At 40.3% G+C, this 25,749-nt stretch overlaps 1 protein-coding gene across 2 annotated transcripts; it reads right to left on the bottom strand.

Annotated features, from left to right (window-relative positions):
- Nucleotides 1-1,351: 1,351 nt before the first annotated feature.
- On the bottom strand, nucleotides 1,352-23,035 carry erbb2 (erb-b2 receptor tyrosine kinase 2). 2 transcript variants are annotated; one of them, XM_034559204.1, is made up of 27 exons: nucleotides 22,732-23,035; nucleotides 16,701-16,852; nucleotides 16,352-16,532; nucleotides 15,986-16,126; nucleotides 15,408-15,473; nucleotides 15,176-15,291; nucleotides 14,909-15,050; nucleotides 14,442-14,570; nucleotides 12,369-12,510; nucleotides 11,815-11,888; nucleotides 11,340-11,430; nucleotides 10,161-10,363; nucleotides 9,762-9,891; nucleotides 8,435-8,525; nucleotides 8,011-8,165; nucleotides 7,868-7,915; nucleotides 7,643-7,781; nucleotides 7,380-7,502; nucleotides 7,192-7,290; nucleotides 6,928-7,113; nucleotides 6,418-6,573; nucleotides 6,253-6,328; nucleotides 5,611-5,757; nucleotides 5,287-5,384; nucleotides 4,882-5,073; nucleotides 4,365-4,758; nucleotides 1,352-4,266 (listed from the first exon to the last, which is right to left on the bottom strand). In XM_034559204.1, the coding sequence occupies exons 1-27, from the start codon at nucleotides 22,802-22,804 to the stop codon at nucleotides 3,899-3,901; spliced, it is 3,912 nt and encodes a 1,303-aa protein (XP_034415095.1). In that variant the 5' UTR covers nucleotides 22,805-23,035; the 3' UTR covers nucleotides 1,352-3,898. The 2 variants fall into 2 exon arrangements, with proteins under 2 accessions (XP_034415095.1, XP_034415096.1); XM_034559205.1 differs by having other exon boundaries at nucleotides 4,365-4,755.
- Nucleotides 23,036-25,749: the final 2,714 nt, after the last annotated feature.

The raw sequence follows: 25,749 nt of genomic DNA, 5'->3' as shown, positions 1-25,749 counted from the left end.
CTATTCCATATTAAAATGATTCAAACTAAACATAACCACGACATATGTATTTGGACAGTTTCCAGCTCAAATTTCAGCTAAACTTGAACAGTTTAAAATGCACAATTTAAACCCAAGTGTATCTTCTCTTTGAACACATGATGAATTCTACTTTTGCTTACAGAAAGTGAGGTTCTTATTCATAATAAACACTGTGTTTTTATTCCTCTTACAATAAGAACAAAAATAGGACATCCTCTCTATTAATTGCTGGTTTCCTGGCATATTTTCATTATCACTATCTATTAAGGACATAAAACATGCTAAACATAATGGATAAAAAGCCGCACTGCAGTGTTTGTATTGAATCACTTGAAAGAAAAAGCGGGAGGTGGTTAAATATGTTCCCTTATGAAGGTAAAAAACAGCAAAAACCAAGGGATCTAGTAAACATGAGTGAAATCATTCAAAGTAGTAGAAGGCTCTCTCATCCTTTCTTCTTTACATACACACCATTGTTGTAGTTCCAGTTACCATCACTGGGTGGCAGGAACCTGCAGTGCATCATGTCTGAGTGTTCACATCTTTGCAGCTCATTATGTGCACCAATTAGTATTTTAGACGGACAAAACTTAATGCATCTAATCAGTATTTGTCTTTGCAGGAAAAGATATGGTTTTTGACAATTAATGACAATGAAAATACAATCTGAGAGGAATATATTTGTCAAGGAATCAACACTATATAATGGGCCTATTTCCCATCAGTGCAGAGGTCAGGATTTAATCCAGTTCACAAGTGTTAGAAAGTGAGAAGAAAGAGATGTTCACTTTGTAAAGATTGACAACATTGAGCGTTTTAAGTGTTTTATATGCGTTTAATGACACACAACAACATATGCAAACAATTCCATATAAAATGACAATTTCTTCATAAAATAGTTTATTTTGGATTTACTCCCACCTCCCTCCACATTTAGAGCAACTTGTCACACTGTATTCAAACAAACTAGCTACCATAGTGATTGTTTTTATTTATATATACTACACATTTACATTGTGGGACTGACAGAACAAAGAATAAAAAACATATTTTAAAAAACTCCCAATAAAATGGTTATTATTATCCATGTCCTGTCACAATCACACAAACTGTGAAAGGTCAACAAATATTCACATGAAAAGTACAAAAGTACTAGTCTTCAAAATGTACATTACAGATATTTAATTTTATAAAACCTTCAGCACACTCTAGTTAGTTAACTTGGGCTTATTCCTGAACTGTATCATTTCAGACTTTTTATTAAACACACTTTTTTTTCAGTTTACGCTTCTGCTCAATCTCAATCAATTTAAATAGGGACAAACAACAATTTACTTTAGTGATTTAGTTGATTTCAATCAGAAAGCTGATCCCGCTTCATTATTTTGACAAGAACACTTCAACAGGGAGAATGGCAGGAAGATTTCAGGTGTTACTGTAAACCAACAACCAGAGCTAATCCTCAGGCTCTGTACAGTTTTAATACAACTATATCGAAATAAACTCGAGAAAGGACACACATGGTTTAAAAAGGAGGACAGCGGGCCGATCAGCCCTTATCCGTGAGAGTCCCGGGTCATTCATTCACATCTAAAATTAATATTTTATACAAAACAACACTACAGTGTAAACCAATACATTTGTGATTGCATATAAGGTTTCATAACATCCAGGAACTATCACATTCTTAAGGAGGTGGGAACATCTGTGAGCTGTGCTTTATTTAGCATTGTTATGATCCTGTAAAAACCTTGTATCTCCAGCAGGTGATGAGTGGAGGTACTCAAGTTCTGTTTTAGAGCACCAAATAGCACTCAAATCCCCCAAATTACTTAAAACCCTACATTTTATTTTTTTATTTTTTTTACTTAATTTCTGAAAGTCAATGGTGCAATTAAGTAATATTAAAAAATGTCAGGGGTTGCACCTTTAAATGTCAATATAACAGTTACAAGCCTCTTTGTGAAAATTGTTTTAAACCACTTCCAAATACAACAGAACTAATGCAAAAAAAGAAGTATGTAGAGATATGAGGTGTTCACACGAAAGCAACAACACACGTGAAAGGTTTCATTCCAAAAAACTATACTGTATATCCAATATATATGAAAAACAAAATAGAAAAAGAAAAAAAACTGTTATGTGAATCTTATCACTCGATAATAATTCCATTCAAAACAACGTTAGTATGTGGTAGTTGAGGGTATCACGTTTTTATAACATGTTACATAAAATCAGGTTGAACTTTTAGAGAACAAAACTCTTCAAAACCCGTATGAGAACATCAAGATAAAAGACTTTCTGAGTAAAACTGATGGAGACTCGTTTCAAGACTCCGGGCTCCAAACACTGAACGACATTCTCCAAAACGCTGCAGAAGAAAACTCTCGTTCTCTCTTTTCAAAGCTGAGACAACAGTCGTTGGGACGTGCGAGTCGGGCGAGCGCCGTCTTTCCTACGTGGACATGAGGGTCAGACAATGGCTCTATTGACTCAGTTTTGACCTCCCCCAGCCCCAACACCAGTTAACATGAGAAAAAAAAATAAAATCCGTTGATTATTAACTGGGATGCCAGTGTTTCTCGCGGAGTGGAATTTAAGCCATGCATTGATTATCCAAACCGATGTTTTGGCCTCCTCAGTTTCACATTCAGCTCCAGTGGCCAGTGTGTTGCTCACAGACAGCAGAACTGTTTTTTGTTCTATAAAAAGGGGAGCGAACACATGTACAGATACATGCAAATTCTTCACTTCTTGTGGAATATACTCACCAATAGCTTGTAATGCTTTCTTGCACAGTGAAAGGCCAACGAAACCAAAAAGCTCATTGTGATAACACAAGCCTGGGGGACATATGCAGTATCCTACCATATAGTGCATTGTGCATAACTCAAAATGCACATAATATTCCCTAATTATCTCACAAATTTGAAATCCCTGAAAAGTTGGTTCTCACTTAGTTACACATACACGTTGTCTTTAAAACAAAAAAACATACATGTTGCAGCTTAGATGCTTAGTCTGCAAGCACCTCTCATCTGTTGTACCATAAAGTAGCTGCAGCCAAGACACAAGCAACCACATGCATCAGCGTGGCACAATGCCTCTGTCTTCTCCACACAGGATGCCTTTCTTTCAGGGAGCATGTCCACTGGCCAGATGGGCTGCGGGTCCTTCTCTGGCCGAAACAAAATGGCTTTGAGTGTGTTGAAGACCCCCATCAGGTCAGAGACAAAGTGACCAGAATACTAAACACCACCTTCAATACACATCACGGCTCACTTTGTCAAAGTGCTCTCTGAGCTTTCTTCTCTGTTCAGCTGGGCTGAATAGCATATGGAATAACATATAGCACGAGGGAACCGAAGGACGTACACAAATGCTTCATGTGTGGTACAAACCACCACAGAACAAGTCAAATGGACATTTAAAAAAAAAAGATCAACATTCATTAAATCGAGTCAACTGTTTGATTCTGTGATAATCAAACCCTTCTCGTACCATGCTGGTTTAGACAAATGTGAACTCCTTTGCTTATCCAGTACTGAGCTATACACAGAGGCTGAGTCGCACTAAGAGCAACGATTGCTGAGATAAAGACAGGAATACAAATGATGCCACGGACACCAGATTAATGCTACTCTGTGTCATTGTACCACAACTGGGTGATTTAACTTTTGCCAAACAACGTCCATCAGTTTGCATTCGGGTGCTTCGCTCGATATAAATATTGTTCCACATGCAAGTACTATTCCCAATATCAATCAGACACCAGTTTGTTGTTTTTCACAAATATTCATCTTCCCTTTTCCCCACTCCAGTAGAGCACAAGCTGTGACTCCTCTTGAGTTCATCACATTACTCCCAGTCCCTGTCCTCAAGTATATCCAGTCCAGGTGTCCGCTAGTCCCAGATACTCTGGATTCTCTGCAGTGGGGGTCACAAACCCGTTCACGTGCCTGGGCACTCTTCCGTCTCTCTCCAGTGCCTCAGGACCATTCACTGCTGCCGCCTCGGCTACAGCATTGGCTTTGGCCACAAGGTCCAGGTAGTAAGGGTTGTCAAAGGCTGGAGAAGTGGCGGCCCCAGCACTCGCAGGGACCAAGTATCTCGGGTTTTCCACACTGTGACCGGAGCACAGGCCGTTAGGGAGGCGTCGGTCGGCTCTGGAGCCCTTACGAGGCAGCGTGGTGGGCCGCTCGGGAATCCCCGGCCTGAGATCCTTAATTTCCTGGTTGACGTACTCTAAACAGATGGAGGAAGAAAGAACAGTCAGAACAAAACATGCCAAGATTGAATTATCGAACACTTCCTTTCATATTATTAGTTTCTCTCTGGCTCACCTGGCAAGGCATGATTGTGAATATACCCATGACTCCGTCTGGGCAACGAGTGATGAAGGTGATTAGGAAGATGAAAGCCATTTGGTCCATCTGTCTCCAGGTCACCCTGGCTCCCGTTGGAGTAGGTGGGGTCTTTGCTGTAGCGTCCGGGGCTGGCCGGGGGCAGCGAGGGGTCGTCTGGAGATCCGTCCAGGAAGACCGAGTCGGATTGGCTCCCGGCCGAGGGGCTGCGAACCAGAGTTGGGTACTGAGGAATCCATATGCCATTGGAGGTGCTTGCTCCTGAAGGTAAAGTAGGGTACTGGCTGCGGCCAAGGGTGCTCAGGGAGGAGTACATGCTCCGAGGCCCACCGGTGACAGAGGACTCAACCTCTAGAGCCTGATCTCTGCTCTGCTGGAAAGAGAGAAGAAATGAATGAGAAATAGACAAGAAGTTGAAATCAACCACTTTAAGGCTCCCAGGACTTTATGGTTATGTGAATAAATAGGAAGGGTAGGGTCAATACTGGACACTGACCCTGTATGACTGGTGTCTGGACGGCCCGTTGGCTTGAGCCCCGTCTACCTGACTCCTGGAGAAGTGGTTCGGCTGAGGCACAAGATACTCCTCAGCATCTAGCAGTTCCCTTATATTGTTCCCTTCCTCCTCCAGAAGCATCCGGAAAAACTGGCTGTCCACTGGGATGGACATGCTCATCTGCTCATCGTTCTGCAAGAGAAAGAACAACACGGATGGAAAACACGTTAAGAATACACAAGTCTTATTTATCCCTTTGGACAGAGTACATCTCCAGCAACACTGATGCAAACATTTACACTTTAGACAAATAACATGCTACCACGTAAATGACATGATCATTACGAGATCATAGAGAGTTACAAAAAGTAAAGTGTCTGCAACATGACACACACGTTCACATACCTGAATGACGACATAGCGAGGTGGATCTCTGGCCATAACACTAAAATCGCTTACAAGATCTTTGAACCGTGGTCTGCTGTCTGGGTCAATCATCCAACCTGCCATCCAAACATAAAAATCAGATGTCAATCAATCATCTTAATATATCAACTCCGTTCGGGACATATAATAATGACAACTATGAAAAAACATAACGTTGTAGTGAACCAATCCATCTGCTTATTCATCCATAATCGTGTACAGTTTCCATATAAATGATCCTGTTGATTTGTTAAATAAGATTAAACCTTGAGACACAGACAAAATGTACAATAAACGACTAACATTTGACCATGATCATGTAGACGTCGATGGTGCAGATGAGGGGCTGGGGGAGCCGTTCTCCACCCTCTAAGACGTCTGGGATTTCCCTCGCTGGGATCATGTCGTAGGGTTTAGCCCCAAACGTCATCAGCTCCCAGACCGTCACACCTGAGGAGGAAATGTCCGGTGACATTTAACAAAATATATAGCAAAACGACAATTGAAAATCACTTATTAATCACTTATTAATTACACTCGGAAAGTTGTCTGGCATGCAACTAAGCTATGTGTAAAGACAGTGTGTCAAAAAATTTAAGCAATTCAAGCAAATAATGGTTTAATTGATCAGATTGCATTTATTTTTCCAATAAGGATTTAGAGCGGATTGGAAACCCATTTATTGCTAATGCAACTATTGATTGCATTATTTTTACAATGTGATTTATACTATGAACTACTATGTTATAGTGTCCGCTACTTAAAATGTTTCACGAAACATCTTTTGTGAAAAATAAAACATGAACACTTTCTTAAAATCTTCCTTGCTAAAAAAGGAAGCATCATGCTACATCACAAGACATTTAAAATGTATTTTTACAGCCTGATCAAAGGGCAACACCATTCTGCCTTTAATGTAGTTTTCCAGCACTGAGTGATACTGACCGTAGCTCCAGACGTCACTCTGATGAGTGAACTTCCTGTGCAGAATAGACTCCAGAGCCATCCATTTAATCGGAACCTTGAAACAGATACAAAGCAGCAGTTCAAATATGTAAATCATTGCAAATGTCCGCAGAACAGAGGCTCCTCCAGGCACAGACATCTTACCTTCCCTCCATCAGCGTGATATTCAGTCTCGTCTATATCGAGCAGACGGGCCAGACCGAAGTCGGTGATCTTTACGTGGTTCGGGTTCTTCACCAGCACATTGCGGGCAGCTAAATCCCTGTGGACCAGCCGGACTTCCTCCAGATAACTCATTCCCTACACCAGAAAAATAAAGGCATTTATTTCTACTACTTCAAGCAGTAGCTCAAGTATGTGCACCGTAATCATTACATTACATTACATGTCATTTAGCTGACCCTTTATCCAAAGCAACTTACAATAAGTGCATTCAACCATGAGTACAAACTCAGAACAATAAAAATCAAGAAAGTAACATTTCTTCAAGAAAGCCAGAGCTACAAAAATACCATAAGTAAGTGTCATTCAAGTGCTAATCGGTTTTTATTCAAGGTATAGTCGGAAAAGATGTGTTTTTAGTTTATGGCGGAAGATGTAGAGACTTTCAAATGCATACCATAAAGATGATAATCCTGTTTTTCGTTTAAATACCTTGGCGATCTGGACACACCAGTTGAGGAGGAACTGGGAGCCGATGCGGTCCTTGTTCTCCCTGACGTAGTCGAGGAGGCAGCCGTATGGCATCAACTGAGTGACCAGCTGCACCGTGGAGGTCAGACAAATCCCCAGCAGACGGCACACATAGGGGCTGGCCACTCCTGCCATCACGTAGGCCTCCTGTGGAAAGACAGAGGAAAGATGCTAAGAGGTTGAGAACTTTATTCATGTAACTGTGTCTAATTGGCTTTTACTCACATCAAGGATCTCTTTATTGGCCTTTGGAGAGGTGTTTTCTCGTAACACCTTAATGGCCACTGGTATTTTCACATTTTCCCCATCAGGAGCCCACACTCCCTAAAACAAAACAATGAAAACCCTTCAAAAACTCACCAAAAGATGTAGAGCTAAATATATAGGTACTGTTAAAGAACTGGCCGACATACCTTGTAAACAGTACCAAAGGCCCCTGCACCCAGCACCCTGAGTTTCTTTAACTCAGTCTCCTTCAGGATGCGCATCTGAGCCTGATTGGGTGACGCACCACTGGGTGTTAGAGGCTCCACAAGCTGAAAACATGGAGGAAGCAGATGGAAGATTCCTTCATTACAAACTACAACACCCAAGGAGAACCGTAGGACTACATGTTGCACTGTTTTTTAAATTTGAAACAATCAAGTCTCATTTATGTTTAGCTTTCAACTTTCACCTCATGTTCTTGCAGGATCCTTCTCATTGTCTCTTTCCTCTTGAGATTCTTCTGTCTCCTCAGATAGAAGACCAGCAGAGCGAGCAGGATGAAGAAGAGCACCACTCCACCCACTGCAGCCGCGATAGTTGTACCCGGTCTAAACAGACAAAAACAGTTCCTCAAAAGAAGCCCGGAGAAAATCAACCACATCATTCAAGTATCTGAACAGTTGAGGTCGCTCACCCTGTCCTGGTGTCCACGGGGCAGCCTCTCTCATCCATCACAGTGCAGCTGAAACACACAAGCGCTCGGTGTGAAATCATTCTCTTTGTGTGAGCAGCCCATGCTCGTGTTTCCGTTTGTGTTTGTGATGCGTGTCCACTTACGACAGCGAGCAGTTGGTGTTGCAGGACAGACAGTGTCCTGTAGCGTTGCTGTACTTCCACACAGTTTGCTGATCCTCCTTCACACCGCTGGGACAATGATCCACGCAAAGCTCCCCGTCCTGATGGTTTCGACACTCTGAACAATGTTCTGCCCCCTGAAGACACACAGAGAAGTATTTCAGTACATTTATACACACACACAACGTTTGACACACAGGTATCATGGTGTAAATTTATTCTGATTATTTTCGGTCACAGTCAGTAGTCACAGACAGGAAATGGGGTAAAGAGCTTGAGGGATGCAACAGAAGGTCCCAGGATAGTGTTTATACAAGTCATAATTTCTGACTTGATCTTTCCTTTGTGACGCATTTTCAGATTGTATTTTGGTATGTAAGGACGGTAAGCCGCATGAACATTTTACCGGGCCATGACAGGAAGCAGAGCCATTGAGAGGTCGACACTCGCCGTGGCAGGCAACACACAAAGATCCATCTGTGTATTCACGGATAGACCTGCAACACAAGCACAGCGGGGATTCAACATCACATCCCATAACACAGTCTGGCATTTGTTGGAGGCTTTTATCTCAAGCACCTGACACTGTCATAAGGACAAAACATTTTTAGAAAGGGGGCCCCAGCTGCAAATAACAGTGTTAGCCTCTCCAGATGACCTGCACAAGATAACTTGTTCTCACAAAGGGTTAGACAACAATGTTTATTATTGTTTAACAACCATGAGTTATCGTTTTATGACCAAATCAAGGCATTCTTTTGTTGACAAAATTGTTTGACATTTTGGAAAATAAGCATCTTACTCTTGTTGAGAGTTAGATGAGAAGATTGATACCAGTCGCTCATCTGCGCAATATATATGAAGCTACAAATCAGCATTAGCTTAGCTATAGTCAGGCAGAACCACAAAGTCATATTCACACTTTGTGTTTTATACATATTAAACATATAAAGGGTAAGTTGGTGAGATTTAGAGATGCTTGAAGCAGGATTTTGTTAGCTTTGGAAAGTAAAATTAGCCGTTTCCCCCTTTATGTCAGTCTTTATGCTAAGCTATGCTAACAGGCAGCTGGTTACAGCATACTATTTTACATACGGCATGATAGTGGTGTTAATCTTCTCAGCTAACTATCAGCAGGAAACATACTTCAGTATTTCAACATTTTCCACATCGTGAGAAGTATAAATATTCTCATATTGATATTAACTAAGTAGAGGTTGAACACATGAAATGTTAAGTCATTTTGTTTGTGTTGCATGACTTCCTCAGTATGATGTTTTAGGTATGTTTTTGGACTGTGTGAAGCATGCACACAACATCAAACAGCAGGGCAAAATGAATCTCTACATATTTTACTTGTGTGTTGTCCTGTAAATATGTATCTTACTTTCATGTACATCATGCAAAAAAATCAGTTTAGATACTCTTCAAAGAAATTGTGGATCCCCCATGTTATCACATGCTTCATCATTGATCTACAGTTGCTTAAGGGCACAATTTAAGTTAAAAGCTTTCCGATTGATTTATTGTCACTACTTTGACATTCAATTAACCCCACCTAAATTCACCTATTTACATTTTTATTTGTGGTGAATAGATTAATAGTTTTTGTGTGTGCAGGAAAATTTGTTTGGGGATTATGATACAAAGTATACTGTGTTATATGGAACACTATATCACTTGCTTTTATTGATTTAGTGCAGCCACATCCAAACAAACACAAACTTTTATACCCCTGATTGATGTCACACTGCTCCACGCACTCAATGCCGCGTTGGAAAGCCTTGCAGGACACACACTGGCTGGGCCCCGGCCCCCAGCAGCCCCCCTCGCACAGCAGGTGACAAACACGCCCTTCTTCCTCTGAAAACACATGCAGAGAAAATAGATGCACACTGTACTTTCTATTGGACTACTCTCCTCACTATCATTGCTAAACTTCTGTTTCAACTTTTTCATCAACTGCAAGAAACTGTACTAAGCATCCATGCATGTTTATTAAAATACAATTCATCAAAAGGTATTTTGCGCCGCAGGATTTATGTGGATCGATAAATGGAATAGACAGTTGCATCAAGCCGAGATATGTCACTAGGATAAAGTGACAAGTGGCTGATCGAAGTGTAACCCACCACAGAGTTGGGCGTCCTGGTTCTGGTTGACGATGCGGTGAGGTCCCTGGGTGGGATGGAGCAGATTGTTCCAGGGCAGTGCATTGGTGTAGCACAGCTGGGAATTGTTGTGCAACAGGACCAAACCTCCACTGACGCTGCGCAGTGAACGCAACCCAAGAGACCGGATGTGTAGATTCTGGATGGCCAGTGAAAACACACCCCTGACCAGAAAGAGAGGTTGTGAGTGACCAGAAATTAACGGCTGGGGTTTTCTAAAGTCTGTCCATTAATAATGATTTATTTTTCACTTCATTAAAACATCAACCCAATAAACTCACAAAGAATGCTGTATCCCAATATTATTTGATACATTGTTATATTGTGAAGAGATTAAACATGACTTAAACCCGACCCTGACAGGTCTAAGAATGATTATCTTTTGTTTTAACATTTGGTTAAAACTTGACACTTTGACCTAATGTGAGAATGCTACACTAGATAGTCTGCCATAGACTAGTACACTAGTTGGAACAGCTGTGCTGGCTAATAATTAGCCTTTATAACCCTGAAAGTGAACAAACGGCCTCAACTGAACCGAAGACACTCAACAAAGAAACACAAACAAAGACACTATGTGGGTGGGAGGGCATCAGGAAAGTGGCATGTGGTGACACATCACACAGAAAGAAACAGATACATTGATTTGCATGAAAAATACCTTTCTTCATTTTATTTTTTTACCAAACTGGGAAAGCTTTCCAAGATGTGAAACAAATCCAGCTGCATGCAAATATAGAACGTCTAGTTGGTATTCTTACTTATGTCTGACTATTTAAAGTTGAAGGCCTAAGTGTTTGCTCATTTTTATATGTATTTTTCTCTCTATTTTTAACTTAATGTCAGTGTAACTGAGTGATCGATTCAATTATATTGATTTTGTTTTTTACATTCATAGTGATCCCTTATGTGAGAAAATTATAAATGATGGCTCCAATATTTGTTTCCAGTTTCTTTTGTGTTTTCTTTTGATAATATAATCCATAACAATTATTTAATTAAAAAAATGTATAATAATTGGTATCACACTTACAGGCAACTAAAGTATCATAGTGAAAACCCTGAGACTGTTAATTTTGGGACAATATGTGTTGATTTTAGGACAATTGAATTAATATGCAGACAGTTTAGAAGTCTTACTTGTAGAGCATCCTGCCTCTGATCACCTTCAGGCTCTCAAACACACTCAGGTTAGTCCACTCCTCTGGCCAGGCATCAATGTACAAATAACCTGCAAAAATAGAGACATGATATGCTTTGTATAGCTTCTACACGGTTTTATATGGAACATCTGAATACATATTTGCAACCGTTGTAATTAGGTATGTAAAAGATGTGTATATCAGTTAATAATACATTTTTCATCATTGTTTATTTATTTATATATATTTATTCTATTTTGTTTTCTATTGATGTTTTAGATAAGCCCGTAGAGGGATTGTACTTTATTGACTTGTATTTCTCTGTCTAACCTTTCATTTTATAAAAAATAAAAACATAAAAACTCAGTTAGTTATAAATAAAATGTGATTTAAAACAAAAATAACCAGATTTTACTTTCTTGGTAAAAGCTTAAAAAGGATTCAACCCTTTCTTCCTGTTCAGTGTTCAGTACCTGTTAACTCTTCCAGTTTCTTGAAGCTGCTCAGCTGCTCGATGGTCAGACCTGATGTGTTTCTCACAGGGTCCCTGGACAATGACAGCATTATGTTTAAATGACCATTTTCACACAGCAAGAGGCAATCAATAAGTTGATTGTTTCACCTTGTACAATCTCTATTGACTGATAATATCCAGTGGTGCAGGTTAGCTCTATTTGTCTTTATATTGAACATTTTCACTGAACCCTTCTCAAACGCAAGATACTTTATCAGGTATTTGGAATCTGAGCTTCGGTTGGTGTCACGTAGGCCGATCCACCAATCTTTACTTTAACATCCACAGAGTGACTGGTGAGGCAGCTGACTAGTGTGATCCACACTGTATATATCATTAATGTATATACAGTACATTATTCTTTTAACTCTTGAGTGTAGATATGTCTCTATTCCAAATCAATTAGATTATATTAAATCAAATAATCATGATAAGATTTAATAATTTAGTAATTTCTGAACCTTTGGGAGCTAAAACAGTATTAATGTCCTACATTTGGCCTGTGTCTCTTACCTTTCAAAGCTCTGAGGAAGGAAGGCCAGACTACCAAAAATCTTATTACACTTGTTGAACTGCTCCACATTAGTAGATGTGACCATGGTGACACCGTGGTTGTCCATGACGCCCAGGTTGTCCATACCCAGACCATAGCACACTGCAATACAAAGCAGGACAACAGATTATAATCAATTTATCTTAAATCCAGAAATTAAGATGGGCTTCCTCAAGAGGTTCAACTTCACAGGAAAAGAATGGGCAACAAATCTCCATATAAACCAGGATATCATCAGCGTAGAATTAAATAGTGTGTGGTGTATTGCATTCAACAAGTATGTAATGTGATAGCGAAAACAAATGGAAAGAAAGGGCAGCCCTTCCTGGTGCCTCGAGCAATGTTGATGAATGGAGGGTATGCCTTGTAAAAACAGCTGCACCCATGAAGTGTGTAATATTTAATCATATTAACCAATTGTTCAAATAAATGACTTGCCATTGATAATGCCATTGAAGGTGGTCAAAGGCTTTCTATGTTCCATTGATTGATCATTTAAAAAGGAGCTGATGGGTATTATACCAACTAGTGTTGTCAAAATTATCAAAGTATACTGTAGATAGTGAATATTTAAAAAGAGTTTCATTTATTATCTATTTATTTTTTGTGATCTCCATTATCCCCGACAGCAAGTTGACACACCGTGCTAAATATTTAGTATTAAAATATAAAATTAAATTCTCTCAACATTGCGTACATTTTTTCCTGTGTTATTGAAAATGGTGTTGAAAATAAATATGTTTTAAAGGCGTATCAAAGTAATTCCAGTATTGTATCTTTGATCAGCCATGTCTGGTCTTGGTGTATAAACGTATGCATCTTTATATTTTAAGAGTTATTATTCAATATTATTATTAGATATTAATAGCTTTTGAATGCACCGAAAACATGTTTAACAGAGGTCCCAACTAAGGTCAAAAAGTTTAATTCAATTTATGCAATTTGAGATTATTTCACAGCTGGGGTCTGTCTCACGAAGCAGGATTATTTAGTAATCAAGTTAAGTCCACAAAGTAAAATCCTGAGCTGACTGTAAAATCATTGGACAAACCCAAGTTTGTAAAAACAACAAGGTACTGCAGAAACAGGTTGGATCACTTTGCACCATAGTCAGCATATGATGCATCAGAACATCAGTGCGTGCTGCACATGTCAAGCACTTAGAGAATACATCACTTAAATGACTCCACAACATTATGTATGATCGTTATGTCACATTTGAGTCACATAGTATGACATTGTTTTTCCTCTGTTGGATTTTAGGTTGCTACTGTTTACACTCATTCGCCACTTCATTATGTGCAGTCATTGATGTGCTGTCTGTCCTGATGCTTGTTTCGGCTATATGTGCATTTGTTTTTTATGTGTATGTTGTATTGTAGCTGGGTTTGTTCTGCCTGATTCATGCTGCAGCCCGTTATGTCTCTGGTCTATTGCTGTACCCTTTCTTTTAGCTGTGTATTGGTTTTGTTTATATGTTGTTGTCAGTTTGTCTATGAATTTTATTTCCATTTTCATTTTGAGATTTTGTTATTTTAGGCTGCCTTAAAAACATCTGGCCAGGGACAGCAGATGGAAATTAGCCTCTCTGGCTAACTCTGGCTCACTTACAGTCCTACTGTTGATTAGTGTGCATTGTCCCTGCAAAATAAATGAATAAATAAATAAAATAATTAGGTAAAACCTCTCTAATACAAGCTACTTTGCCACCAGAGCGACCTCTTTGCATTCTCCCTGGCATTGATTCAACTAGGTGCAGAAAGCATTCCTTAAGAGATTCTGCTCCCTGTTGACTTGGTCGCATTACACAGTTGCTGCACATCTGGCGGCTTCACATTCATGCCTCAAATCTTCTCTTCCACCACATCCAAAAGCTCTTGTTGTATTTGAAGAACCAGTTTGAGATGACTAGTCTTTGTGACATGGCGTGTTATAGTTGTTCTGGCGAACCTAATAAAGTGGCCATTGAGTGCATGTAAACAATGTATTGTGCCTAAATGCAAATGTATCCACAAAGACACAATGACTCCTACTTTTGGGACAGTCTCCTTCACACTTTTCACATTTCTGCAGCTCGTCTCCATCGGGGTGGGCGATGAGAACTTCCTGGTTGGCTCTGGGACAAACCAAAGTACAAGCCACTTCCATAGCCAGATAGTTATCTGCAGACAGGGACACAAAGTGTTCAAAGGGCGTCTTTGCAGCAAAGAGAAAACGGTATGATGAAATGGGAAGCTGGTAGTCTACAGCGTTAAAGTAGCAGGGATTTGATTGTCATACTGCCATGTTATAATCCCTCTTTGTGTGTGGAAATCTTGGCAAGGAAACTGAATAAATAATCTACTTCTCCCATTCCATTCAGCATCTACTACCGTCATGGCTCCCTACAGCAAGCCGCTCAATCAGCAGTTGCACTAGTGGAGCTGCACAGTGGCCACCAGCTGTGCACTGTGTTGTAGCCTTCATGCATGAACAAGGTTTTTTCAAAATAAGTTCTCACAAGGACACGTCTTGACGCAGGTGGCTCCAAAGTTGAACTTCTTGTTTGGGTTGGGTTTGGTCTGAAAGGTGACGGGGTCGTAGATCGTGGGGGGAGGACAGTTCTCCTTACACACGCCGCTGTCGTTGAAGTGGCGGCAAGCCTGGAGAGAAGAGGAATAAGAAAACGCGATACTCCAGAAATGACAACAAACTGTCTGACAGAACAATGAGATTACAGTGAACACAACAAATACGTGTTGAATACATGTGGGAGTTTGTCTTTTACCAGACAGTCTGAGTCTTTGGGTCCTGTGCATCCAGCAGCACACTGCATGTGACAGCAGTCATTGGAGAGCACACCTTTGCACCGCTGGCAGCCAATCGCACATGGAAGACGGGTCACTATGAACAAAGATGGAAAAAGTAAATATTTGTAGCTGTACTTCACCTGCTCTGGACGTTTTCGACTGAAAAACAAATAGTGCCAATGTCCTACTCTGCATGTGATGTTAACTCACAGGTCTGGCAGTCCTGTGCAGTTTCTCCCCAGCACTTTTTCCCACATACAGAGTAACAATTTGGACCTGTGCAAGAAGAAACAAATGAGCACTTATCCAACAATAAACAATTGCTCTCCTTACTTTGTAAAACAAAATGTAACAAATAAATATTGTTGTTTGTTATTAAAATGATAAATTGATTATCAGAAACTTGTGAAAAGAAATCTTTAAAATTACCAGAAATTGCGGCAACACATTTGTCAGGCCTAAACAATAATTAAAATTCCAGTATATAATGTATATAGTATATAAACATAGAAATTAATTGAATAGATTGGACCCATTGTCACCGATACCTGATCCAGCTATTTGAGTCAGTATCGGCCCAATAGTGGTATCGTGTATCTCTAGTATTTAGCCATAAAACAACGTATTGGGCAATTAGAGGATTCCCAAAGTCATGAAAATGTATCCATGGAGACTAGGGCCAGAGAGTTAGTGTTTGAATATATTGTGCTGTCCCGTCTGCTGTTTTGTATTTACTGTGGCACACAAGAAACAAGTTCAATATTTCAACCTATCCATCAGCTGCTCACATTCAGAGGCCCGAGGCTGCAGTCGGTGCTTCCCGGCGTGGCCGTTCTGCACGTCCAAAGTGTCTCTCCAATCAATGGTCTGGGGGTCTGGGAAGCACAGCTGGGGGTTCCCCCAAATATGCACCGCACCCAACAGGATCTCTGCAGGGGAGACATTACATGAGAGGAGGTTATCGAGTTACTGTTACAGGAGATAACAGATGCCGGATGAAAGGAGGGAACAAATAGCCTTTAACAGTTTTAAAGCTGAAGATATTAATGAAACGAATGAGTTAAATCATTCATTCAGTCCCAACCCCAGTCAAGTTCAGTCAGTTCATACTGGGTTTGGTATCAACTATCAGCTCGACTACACTATCATCCTACCTGTGAGGCCACGAAGCCGGAGTGTCCGGAGCCCCTGTCCACCCAGAGTGTTATCCAGCACAGCCAGGGCGTAGCTGGAGTCGTACAGCTGGCTGCCTCTTATGATGCGAAGGTTGTCCAAAGGCAACAGACTCACTGACACATGAGCTACAAGTACATAGCCCTGTACCTCCACGATGCCCTGAAGAGGTGATGAGAAAACAAATAGGATGGATCTGTTGTGGCAATAAAAACAAGTGGACTGACGATACAAATTGAAGCAGCTGAATCCTTGTTTTGTCTTTACTTAATTTCATCTCCTTATATAATTAATTTATATATATATAAAAAAATATTAAAATGTATATACTTGTAAGAAGGAGAGGTCAGGGTTTCCATGAAGGTGTGTGATCTCCAGGTTGCCGTGGACGACCTGGCAGCCAGTGTAGAGCAGCTTCAAGGTCTCGTAGTGATTGTCCAGACTGGAGGGCAGGGTCAGCTTCATGTCTGTACCCAGGCACACTGCAACACAGATAACATAGGACCCCAACTTCATCCACCATGTAAAATTGTAATTTAGGTTTACTGGTGCATGAGCTTTTCAGCATGATTGTGTAACATCTGAATAATCCATTTAAAGTACATAATAAAGAAAAAAATCCATCAGCCTCAGCACCCTGTCGACATTTATGTAATCCAGATAGTATGACATCATAATATATGCATTACAATGAAACCTCAATGAACTGCAATGAAAACAAATGTATGATACTCATCATAATAATAAAACAAAAACATGAAGTTCATACAAAATATTGATTAAATACATTTAAATTCACAATGAAAGCCATGTTATGTTATTTCAACTATAGCTTCCCAATATTCCTGTTAAAATGCTTATTTTGTTCAGTCAATCAATTCATTATCAAAATTAATTATTAAGCAGAATTACCAAATATCTCAATTTTTTAAATGCTGTTTTTCTCATTATTAATTGAATATCTTGGACTGTTGGTCAGATAATATAAATGATTTATAGAATAAACAATAATTTGATTAATTCAAATAAAAAACGTTTGTTCTTTTTTTTCTGTGATAAATTAGAGATAAATACAGAGCATATACTGTTGATTAAATATTGCGTAAGTGTAACCTCTTTTTTTATTTTATTCTTTTAAACTTTTGTAGTGACAGACGATGTGTTGATCTACATGTTCAGGCTCCAGAAATGAAGGCTGTAAGGACATCGACTGCACATATCTTGACAGTGTAACAGTTTACGAGTGGCCTTGAATGGTTTCTCTGAAATACAAACCATATGCGCTGTACAGTCTCGCCTCGTGGTGTACATGATATAGTTTCCACTGGCAGCAGATTTCCCCACAGTGGGTCACACACGCATTACATTCAGGGTCATACAGCGCTACAATTCATGGGGGCTCTCGCACACACATAGCTCCCATGCTTCAGCAGGCAGTCACACAGTGGACAGCCCCTCCTCTGCTGAGGTTATAAATGACTTCCTCTGGCCCCCTTCCAACAGCCCTTCAATAGTCAACCCAGTTTTCCTGATTGTAGCCCCCCTCCCCCCTTTGCTATCTCCGTCCCTCCTTTTGGAAGCACAGCTCGATGGACTTACATATATAATCAGAGGGATAGGAAGTACTGGTAGGCTGCAGGAGGGTGATTCCCATAATACTCCTGGGTTCAGCAAAGTTCAGAAGATATCTGCTCAAGACACGCTCTTATCACTTATGTGCGTCTGGCGATAGATGACACTCAGAACTTGAGCCATATTACAGCCACTGCAAAAACATATTGGGTCATAAAGTGTAAATAAATACGTTCCACATTCAAATCTGACAGCTACTGTCAACAAATTGCTCTAGAATTAATAGTGACAGCCAAAAATACACACTCAGTGATGTGTCAAATATCAAATCAAATGCCTAATCACTGCCTGCCTCAGCGATGTCATCATGGAAAATAGTTTTACATGTCAGGCCAAGAGGGGAGTCGTGCTTTCATTCCCCAGCAATTAAATAATTTTTAACAGGACAGCATATCTAAACAGAAACAAGATCAGACTCCCTGAAACTCTGTGATTCGCACAAACTACCACACACAAAACAACACCGACAGCTCCAGCTCTGGGGATTAAGTAAATGTGCCGTAACAGAGAGCACAACAGAGCAGATTTTCCATTTCTAAAAAGTGTGTGTTAAGCCAGTTCTCAGCTTCCTCTCCTTCTATTCCCTCATTGTTTGCTCTCCAAAAGTCTCTCAGCAACGGCTGCTTGTGTGCATGTGTGGCCTTGTGAGGAGCTGCCCGCCCCTCCATCCCTGTAGCCTAAAATACTCCCTCTTTTATCACTTACTTTGCTCTATCTGCCCACCGTCACTGCCTTCCTCTTTCAAATTCAAATCACTACATCTTTATTGATTGCGTTGAGATTTAAGTTCTCAAAATGTCCCCTCTTTTCCCCCCATTCATTTCTTCCTGTCCGTTTAGTGCATGAGCTGTTGCACAACTCTCTTCAGACTTTGGAAAGTGTCCATTCACAGGAATGCGTGTCTTTGCATATCCAGAAGATGACACACCAGTGAGAGGGAGGGGGGGGGGATATAGAAAAGCCAGGTGGTAGTTCAGTGAGAATTCAAGACCCTTCAGGTCACGAGACGATCTCTGTGTCCAGAAGGTTATCCGGACAACTAATGAGACTGGCATCCAAGCACACAATTAAAAGGTGTTAGTGCAGAAGCGTATCGGGGCAACTTGGCTCTGGAAACTTACACAGGTCAAGCGTTTCTATGGATCTCCATAAAGAGAAACATTGTTTCTTAAATCAGTTCCATCTCTTTTGCACGGACCATCCAGCAGTTTTTAAAGCATCACTGGAACTTGAAACCAATAAGTTTGTACGCCATGTCAGGAGGCAAAAACAGTTGTTCAAAACATACACAATACGTTGCGTGTAAAATATTATTTGAGAGTGGAACACTGGCGATGCCTTCATGAAGATTGACTATTCACAGGCTTTTATGTCGTAGTTTGAAAGTGGCTATTGTTGTCACACCAGACGGTGTCTTGTAAGAATAAATACAGACTTGATCAGTTATTTGATCTTAATCTGGCTTCCTAATAAGAGAGAAAGTGGCGAGTTTAAACTGTATCCTGCACCAGTTTGCTTCTCGGGACTGTCTGCAAACTGAAAGCCAGCTTGAAGCCACACCTGCGTGTGGCAACGTGCCAGTTAGCACAGGGAGTGTGCGTGTGTTTTAACAGTGTGTACGATAAGTGACAGAAACACGGTGGCAACAAGGCTACTGCGGGAGTTAAACTGAACCACGGTGGAAAAGCCTGCAGCTTTACACACCAGTCAGTCAACAGTCAACAGGATCCTCGGGCCTCGACTCTTGTCTGGATCAGATCCCTTCAAAGCTCAACACAAACAGAAAAAGCTGATCACAGGTCTTCAGTTTATTATCCCTCAGATTTAACGCGGCAGTCCTGATTCTAACACAATTCTAATCCCAGCGTGTCCTGCATAAACGTCACATTTCTCCCAACCTCATGGAAAACCTTCCTTCTCCCTCTTCACTCTATGGACGAGGAAGAAAAAACAGGTATTGCTCAACAGACAAGCCAAACAGGATCGTACTGTACTGGAGCGACACACACAAGCTCCTCACTCGTTCACCCTGTTATGCGTAGAGACTGCGTCAGAATATCTCCTGCAGACTTTTAAACATTAACTACAGATGTATTTAAATGTATGGGAATCTGAATCTGTATGATTTCTTTGTTGTGTTTATTCAGAAAACCAGACTGTGTGTCACTAATTAAAGTTATATCATATATAACCTGAAACTCTAATCTATTAAGAATATATCAATGTTTTATAATTAGATTGATAGATGAACCAGATATACTGGTATGTTGTCCCAGACAAAGCTGGAAAACCACAATATGCAATACACACAACTCCATAATTACACTTTTAATATACTGCACTCTTCAGTGATGCTCGGTGCAAAAATAATGCGTTTTCAAAAATGCTTCAGGTTTAATTTTGTGCAAGATTGTAATTAGCATTTGCTTAAGCTCTTACTCTACAACAGACTGGTAAAAATGATACATAATAATAATAATCATCAGGCACCATTTATTATGTTTTGTTAACAAAAGACCCCTTCAACGGATCCTATGACCAATTACCTTCTGGGGACACCTACATTGGTTTTAACGGGTTATCGATCAGTTATTGTAACCAATCTATAGCACATTACTAAAGGATTCATGAACCATAAATAAAGTAACTGATATTAATAATAAAAGGAGGCCTTCTTGAAAAGTGGTACCAACAGACTGAAGAACCACGAAAGCACTGTATCCCTATTTTTATCAAGATGTAATTCTACTTACAGCAGTTACGATAACTGATCGATGACAATACTGACCTAAAATGATATTTACTTTCTAAAGTAACGTTATCTGACAGTCAGATCACTTACACAAAGAAAGCTTTGACTGGTGAGCCACGGCCGGCTGAGCTAACCGGCCACCAAGGGTGATCCAGTAGGGTTTAATCACGTCATGGGGAGTTTCAGTCAATAGGTGCACCAGAGTGTGACAAGGACATGATTTCTGTGGATACCGAGGCCACCTAACACAAAACACACAATGTGTTCTCACACAATCTCACACAGGAGCAGGTTGTTGAAATAATTTCTCCAGAACATGGGAGGAAAAAAACAACTTCTGACCTTTGGAATCATACACTTGTTGGCCAAAAGATGTGCGTGTGTGTGTGTGTGCTGTACAAAAACAATACTCCACTTGCGCATGGTGCATTGCTAAATACAGCTCCGATGGACCAATAACAGCACTTCAGAGATGCTTCAGAGATCAACGCTGTGGAGTAAAGTGCACCAACCTGTTCCCACCAACAATGCAGTTGTGTTTATAAATCACTTCACCTGTGAGTGTTGACGTTGTTTGTGTGTAGCAGTGGGGGTAGCAGCTAATAAAAGACAAAGAAGCATTACTCCAATATGTTATACTCATATTAGTATTTTTAGAAGTAAAAAGGACTTCATCCCAAACATGGTGATATTTCATGTTATCATGCACTGGCCTATTTCCTCACATAGACATGTTGATAAACGCTGACAAGTACGTGTCAATAAAGCACACATTGGAAGGAATTCTCAGTTATTGATGTGAATGTGTTTCCCTTTAGCCTATCAAATGCTTTTAAAATCATGTGATTCAGCTTATTGACATCTGACTCTACTTAAAACAACTCTATATCAATATGGAGGCCTATGCAGCCATGACTACAAACTACAAACTGCAAATTACCATTATTTTAATGGTTAAGATTACTTGTTTGGCCAATAAAACATCAATAAATGAGAATAAAATATTATGGAGGGCAAAGTAAAGTATTCAAATAGCTTTCTTCTCTTTTGAGTGCTGAGATTTTCTTTATTAGTTCAGTCCAAACCACAAATCAGCAAAACATACATTTGAGAAGCTAAAATCATTTGGCTTTTCTTTTTCTTGTTTTACTTTGACTTTCAAAACTGAATATATGACTTTCAAAGTTTCTGTAGATCGACTACTCAATAAACTGAACTGTTTCAGCCCTGATGTTCAAAAAAACAATTGCGAAATGCTCTTTTGCTGATCATAGTTCTGCTTATATATAATTCAAATAAAACAGGGAAAACAATGTCGGACCATCTTGCAAATATGCACTCGTTTTCACTTTCAGTTAGCTCTTGTTTTACTGGCATGCACTCAAGCCCCAAGTGTGACAAGTGGCCCTCTATAAGACAATGTCCTCTTTAGAACCAGAAGTGAATAATTGACATCGTCATGATCCTTAGCACACAAAGCCCTGTCTGTTATTGTTGTTGGTTTGTTTTTGTTTACGCGCAGAGCAAAACAGACTGACGTCCTCCTGCACGCACCGCCGTCTCTCGGTGTCCCCAAGCTGCAAAGCAGGTTCTCAGATGCATCACCTGTTTCATTACTACGACAACAACAACTACTACTACTTATACTACTCTGTTCTGGCGGTGTTTGTGTGTGCAACAAAATGTGCTACAAAAAGGGAGTTTTAGTCAAAACAGTAAATCTGGGTTGAGGCTATTTAGCGACAGGTGTGATTTCTCCCCCCTCGCGACCAGCGCTTCATAAACCCCACGAGCCTCAGCGGCGAGCGAGCGAGAGGACGAGGGCTCGCGGAGGAATGTGGTCCCATAGCTAGACATATCACCCCCTTTGCGCCGAGCTGAACGTCAAACACCTACTCGAAATACAAACCCGCGTGCTGTCTATTTTGCAAACAGGGGAGCCATTAAAAGGCGAGACGAGCCGTTAAAGTTACCCACCTTCTCTAGCCGACGCGCCCGCCACCCAGAGCAGCACGGCCCCGACAAACACCAAACTTCTCGCCGCCTCCATCTGCTGCGAGCCCCGGCGCGCTCTACTCCATATTAGAAGTTAGAAGTTCTTCTCAATGAGGACTTGGTGTACTCGAACTGGCTCTCGTCTCCAGGTTGTTCTTCTTTTTTTCCCCTTCTTCTTCTTCTTCTTCTTTTTTTTTCTTTCCTGGCACCTTTTTGGAGTTGTTGTTCGTTTCTCAATCTCAGTGACTTCCTCCCTGGAATTCTCGTGCCTGTTGGTAGTAAAGCGTGACAGCGCGCAGGAACAGATGCGCGCTCCCGTGAAGGCCTGAGCGGGGAGTGGCAGGTTGACTCAGCCCGCCCTCCCTTCAAACTGTTATCTGCTCTAACTTTGCCTTATTCTAACGTGTACATATCGGCCTATAGTGGTTCCTCCTTCATTAAGAATACACGGTGGGTAGTTTTGTACTTTAAAGCTCCAATTCATTCAAAAAGGTGTTTTGCTTATTGTCACTTCACTTGGATGGTTGAGCTTCACTGTGCAGATTGATGTGACACCAGAAAGATGTGTTCACGTTCATCTACCGAAGAGGAGAAGTTTCTCTGTACTCACCAGATGATTTAGTGACATCATGACGAGTTTTTGGGCCATTCATGGTTCAATTTACAAAAATGTGATTAGGAAACTTGAAGCCACCGGTGGACAATCATTGAAATATGCAAACGATATTTGGATATGTGTTGATTATTATTTTATAATGCGGGGGTCATACAATATGTTGCTTGTTCTTATCTGGTTGTGATGTACTTTCGGACAAGTTGTTTTGTTTCTGTTTCCTTTTGATTTACTACCGGAGACTATGATAACACAATATGTTATGTGTGCAGCATTTGAGTTACAATTCCAATGGACATATGGGGATATCGCATCGTATCATCAACATTTCGTCAACAGGAAATTGTACTTACAAATAAAAACTGTCCTTCATAGCAGATTAATGTGTATGTCTCAAAACAAACATGGCTTGGCACCGATTAAACTATCACCAGTGAAGTTATCAAGTTATTAAATATGACGAACCAAACTACTGTAGCTGCAGAAGCACTCAGCTCTTTCACTTGGGGGGTGAGAAAGATTGTGTCAGGGCATGCAGGCCAAACACTTTTTATAATAATCCATTAAATACTTATTCACACACTTTGTGTACGTGTGTGTGTGTGCGTGCGTGTGTCGTTGACTTTATTAAAAGGGGAATGATTTGCGTTTAACCAGCTTGGAGCACCTTCATATTTCTCATGCCCTTCACTTCAGTCACAAATCATGAGTTAAAGGAGGAAGAATCAACTCTATTCATCCAAATCTATCCAGCCACAGCAGCAAGGGTCAGAGTCCGAGCTACTGCACGGAGCGATCAGGAAACAACAACAAGAACTCCCCGAGCCCTTCAGGACACAGTCCCAGACTTTTCACATTGGTTTGTGGTCCTCCTTCCCACATAATAAGTCTCAGCTGTAAACCTCAGCACAATATACAGCACGTTTTAAGTTCTTAAGTCTTGGATAAATTTGTCTGTAGAAATATGCACATTGGTCACATTAGCCATGAAGTTCTGCTTTTCGAATGTGTGCATTTTCTTCACGATATTCAGTTTTCATGAAATAAATACACCATTCCCATTTCTGTCTCTCATGAAAAAAAAATTATATTCGCAGGTGTCTGTTTGGGAGTCAACAAGTCGGTGAGAGAGATGTGTGCAAGTGAGAGAGTCCAAGGTCAACTACACTACCCAGACAGCAACAAATACAGTTCCTGCAAATGAAATAAAGGCTTGTTGTGGACAATGAATATATGAGTTTTACTTGCTTACTTAGATCAACAGGCATAGAACATAGACAGGCCTGGAGGAATCTGTCTTGTTGATATTAGAAATATAACAACAACTTACAAAGAATCTGTGCATATGATACTGGTACAAATGGTACAAGGTCAGCCGGACCTTCAATCTGCAGTGGAAGAAGTGAAGGATGAATGCAGACTATACATGTCGTTTTCAATTTGGAGTGACTTTTTGTGTCCTGGATGTTCTCTTTGCACCTTGTTTATGACATTGAGCAAGCACAATAACCAAGAAGAATTACGAGCAATATATGGAGAACATACATTATAAGGTCGGAAAATAGCAGTTATGTACAGTATTAAACCAGTGGTTTCAAAAAATTTTGACTTACCAGATAACTTGATCTAGTTGTGGCCACTTGTCATGTTTCAGATTTTCTTTGAGCTGTAATCAGTTTCACCAAAGATACATTTACTCTCTAATCTTCTGAATAGTTTCCGTTCAATAATTTGAGCCACAAAAAGGTGAATTTATCCAACGCTTCACAAAAAGAAACAAAAGGTGAGATACATGTCCAACAAATGAACACAGATTTGTGGAGCAGAAGTTAGAGGGTCTTGAAAGTGAAAGTGTCCTGCCTCACTGCAAACAATGCTTACTCTTTGGCACGTTCAGATCCTTTTCCCTCTCGTCTACCAATATGTATCATTGTTGGAGAACCACTAAAACAAGATAATTGAAGAAGAGAATCACGTTGACAGGATAAAAGACCACATCTCTAGTAAGGAAACAAACAAGCTTAATTCATTATCAACAAAGAACAATTTTATTTGTTCCACTTTTTTGGAAGTCAAATAGTAGATGTGAGGTGGAGGAAAGTGCACTCAGTAGGAGAGGTGATGGTTCACAGGGCAGCAGGCAGGGGGCGGCAGATGAGCCGGGGGAAGAGGAGTGATATGGTTATTGGAAGAAAGAAATAAACAATGATGATTTACAGAGCAAAAGTGTTTGTTTTTATGCTAATTCACAGGATATATTGAACTTATAACCGAGACCAATGAGATACGTTTCTTAACAGTAGTCAGATCACTTTTAGTTTTGAATAGGCTGAGATTTTGGGATAACTTTAAATTAGATTTTGTTCTTGCTTTTTAAAGTGCCGCAG

The sequence above is a fragment of the Cyclopterus lumpus genome, chromosome 19 (assembly GCF_009769545.1).
Source record: "Cyclopterus lumpus isolate fCycLum1 chromosome 19, fCycLum1.pri, whole genome shotgun sequence".
Taxonomy (NCBI): Eukaryota; Metazoa; Chordata; class Actinopteri; order Perciformes; family Cyclopteridae; genus Cyclopterus; species Cyclopterus lumpus.
The sequence above is the reverse complement of the archived record's forward strand: the minus strand, read 5'-3'. Positions and strand labels throughout refer to the sequence as shown.

Excerpts from the sequence above, each read along its gene's own strand:
- erbb2 (XM_034559204.1), bottom strand. The coding sequence starts at position 22,804 with ATGGAGGCGGCGAGAAGTTTGGTGTTTGTCGGGGCCGTGCTGCTCTGG. Across the intron at positions 11,889-12,368 it reads CTTCCTCAGAGCTTTGAAAG|GGACCCTGTGAGAAACACAT; the intron begins GTAAGAGACACA and ends GTCATTGTCCAG. Across the intron at positions 8,166-8,434 it reads CTGCTTCCTGTCATGGCCCG|GGGGCAGAACATTGTTCAGA; the intron begins GTAAAATGTTCA and ends GTGTGTCTTCAG.